The 796-nt window shown below is 33.0% G+C and overlaps 1 protein-coding gene across 1 annotated transcript in view; it reads left to right on the top strand.

Annotated features, from left to right (window-relative positions):
• The window catches only part of LOC144962923 (uncharacterized), a 13,505-nt gene extending 12,919 nt beyond the window's left edge, over positions 1-586 (top strand). Inside the window, exon 12 of the mRNA XM_078896328.1 lies at positions 184-586. Coding sequence (XP_078752454.1) covers positions 184-354 — 171 coding nt within the window. The 3' untranslated portion in view covers positions 355-586. The remainder of the gene's footprint in view (positions 1-183) is intronic.
• The last annotated feature ends 210 nt before the right edge of the window (positions 587-796 follow it).

A 796-nucleotide genomic window follows, 5' to 3' on the forward strand; every position in this document is an offset into this window, starting at 1 on the left:
AAAGCTCATTTTTTAAAAAAAAATTCAGGGCTACATAAACAATTGATCTGCATTTGAATAAGATATTTATTTTTATTTTTTTAAATTCATCCTTTTGTTTCCTTCTAAAATCAAACTTCTCTCTATTTTTTGTCATAACACTAAACCATTAGACAGCAATTTATTTTCTCTTTTTCTTAACAGGATTCAGATGACGAGGGACCTGCTATTAAAAAGAAGAAAGCTAAAGTTGTGGACAGTGAAAGTGAAGATGATAATGCTTCAGGAGGAGGAGGAGGAGGAGGTGGGGATGATGGATCTGATGAAGGAAATCCTCCATCTGACCGTGACGATGAAGAGATGAATAGTGACTGATGGAATTGAATGTGAAAGGGTTACAATGTGTTGTAACTCATCATGATGAATGAGTGGTTGAATGTCATAAAGAATGAAGGAGAGGCGTCTATGTAGCTACATGTGAGAACATTTACTGACTGCTGTCATGCAACATGTATCTTGTATTGAAAGTTGTTCTGTACAGTGTACAAAGTGATGCTTATCAGCATTCTTGTTATTTGTAAATAAATTTTATGGATACACCTTTTGAGATCTGGCGTAACTGATTTATATTGTTTTCTTACAATTTCATTAATTAAAAAAATAAAATAATTCTTTTCTTTAAAAAGACTTAAGTAAAAAAATTTTGACCATTCAATTACATCTTGGGACGGTGAATCGAGTTAGTCCTGTCATACCCCAGTTTTCACTTCGAAATCTTCTGACATGAGCTACCTTGCATGATCTTATTTTGTACTTC

The sequence above is a fragment of the Berghia stephanieae genome, chromosome 1, assembly GCF_034508935.2.
Source record: "Berghia stephanieae isolate SIO BIC M18660-M18661 chromosome 1, UCSD_Bste_1.3, whole genome shotgun sequence".
Taxonomy (NCBI): domain Eukaryota; kingdom Metazoa; phylum Mollusca; class Gastropoda; order Nudibranchia; family Aeolidiidae; genus Berghia; species Berghia stephanieae.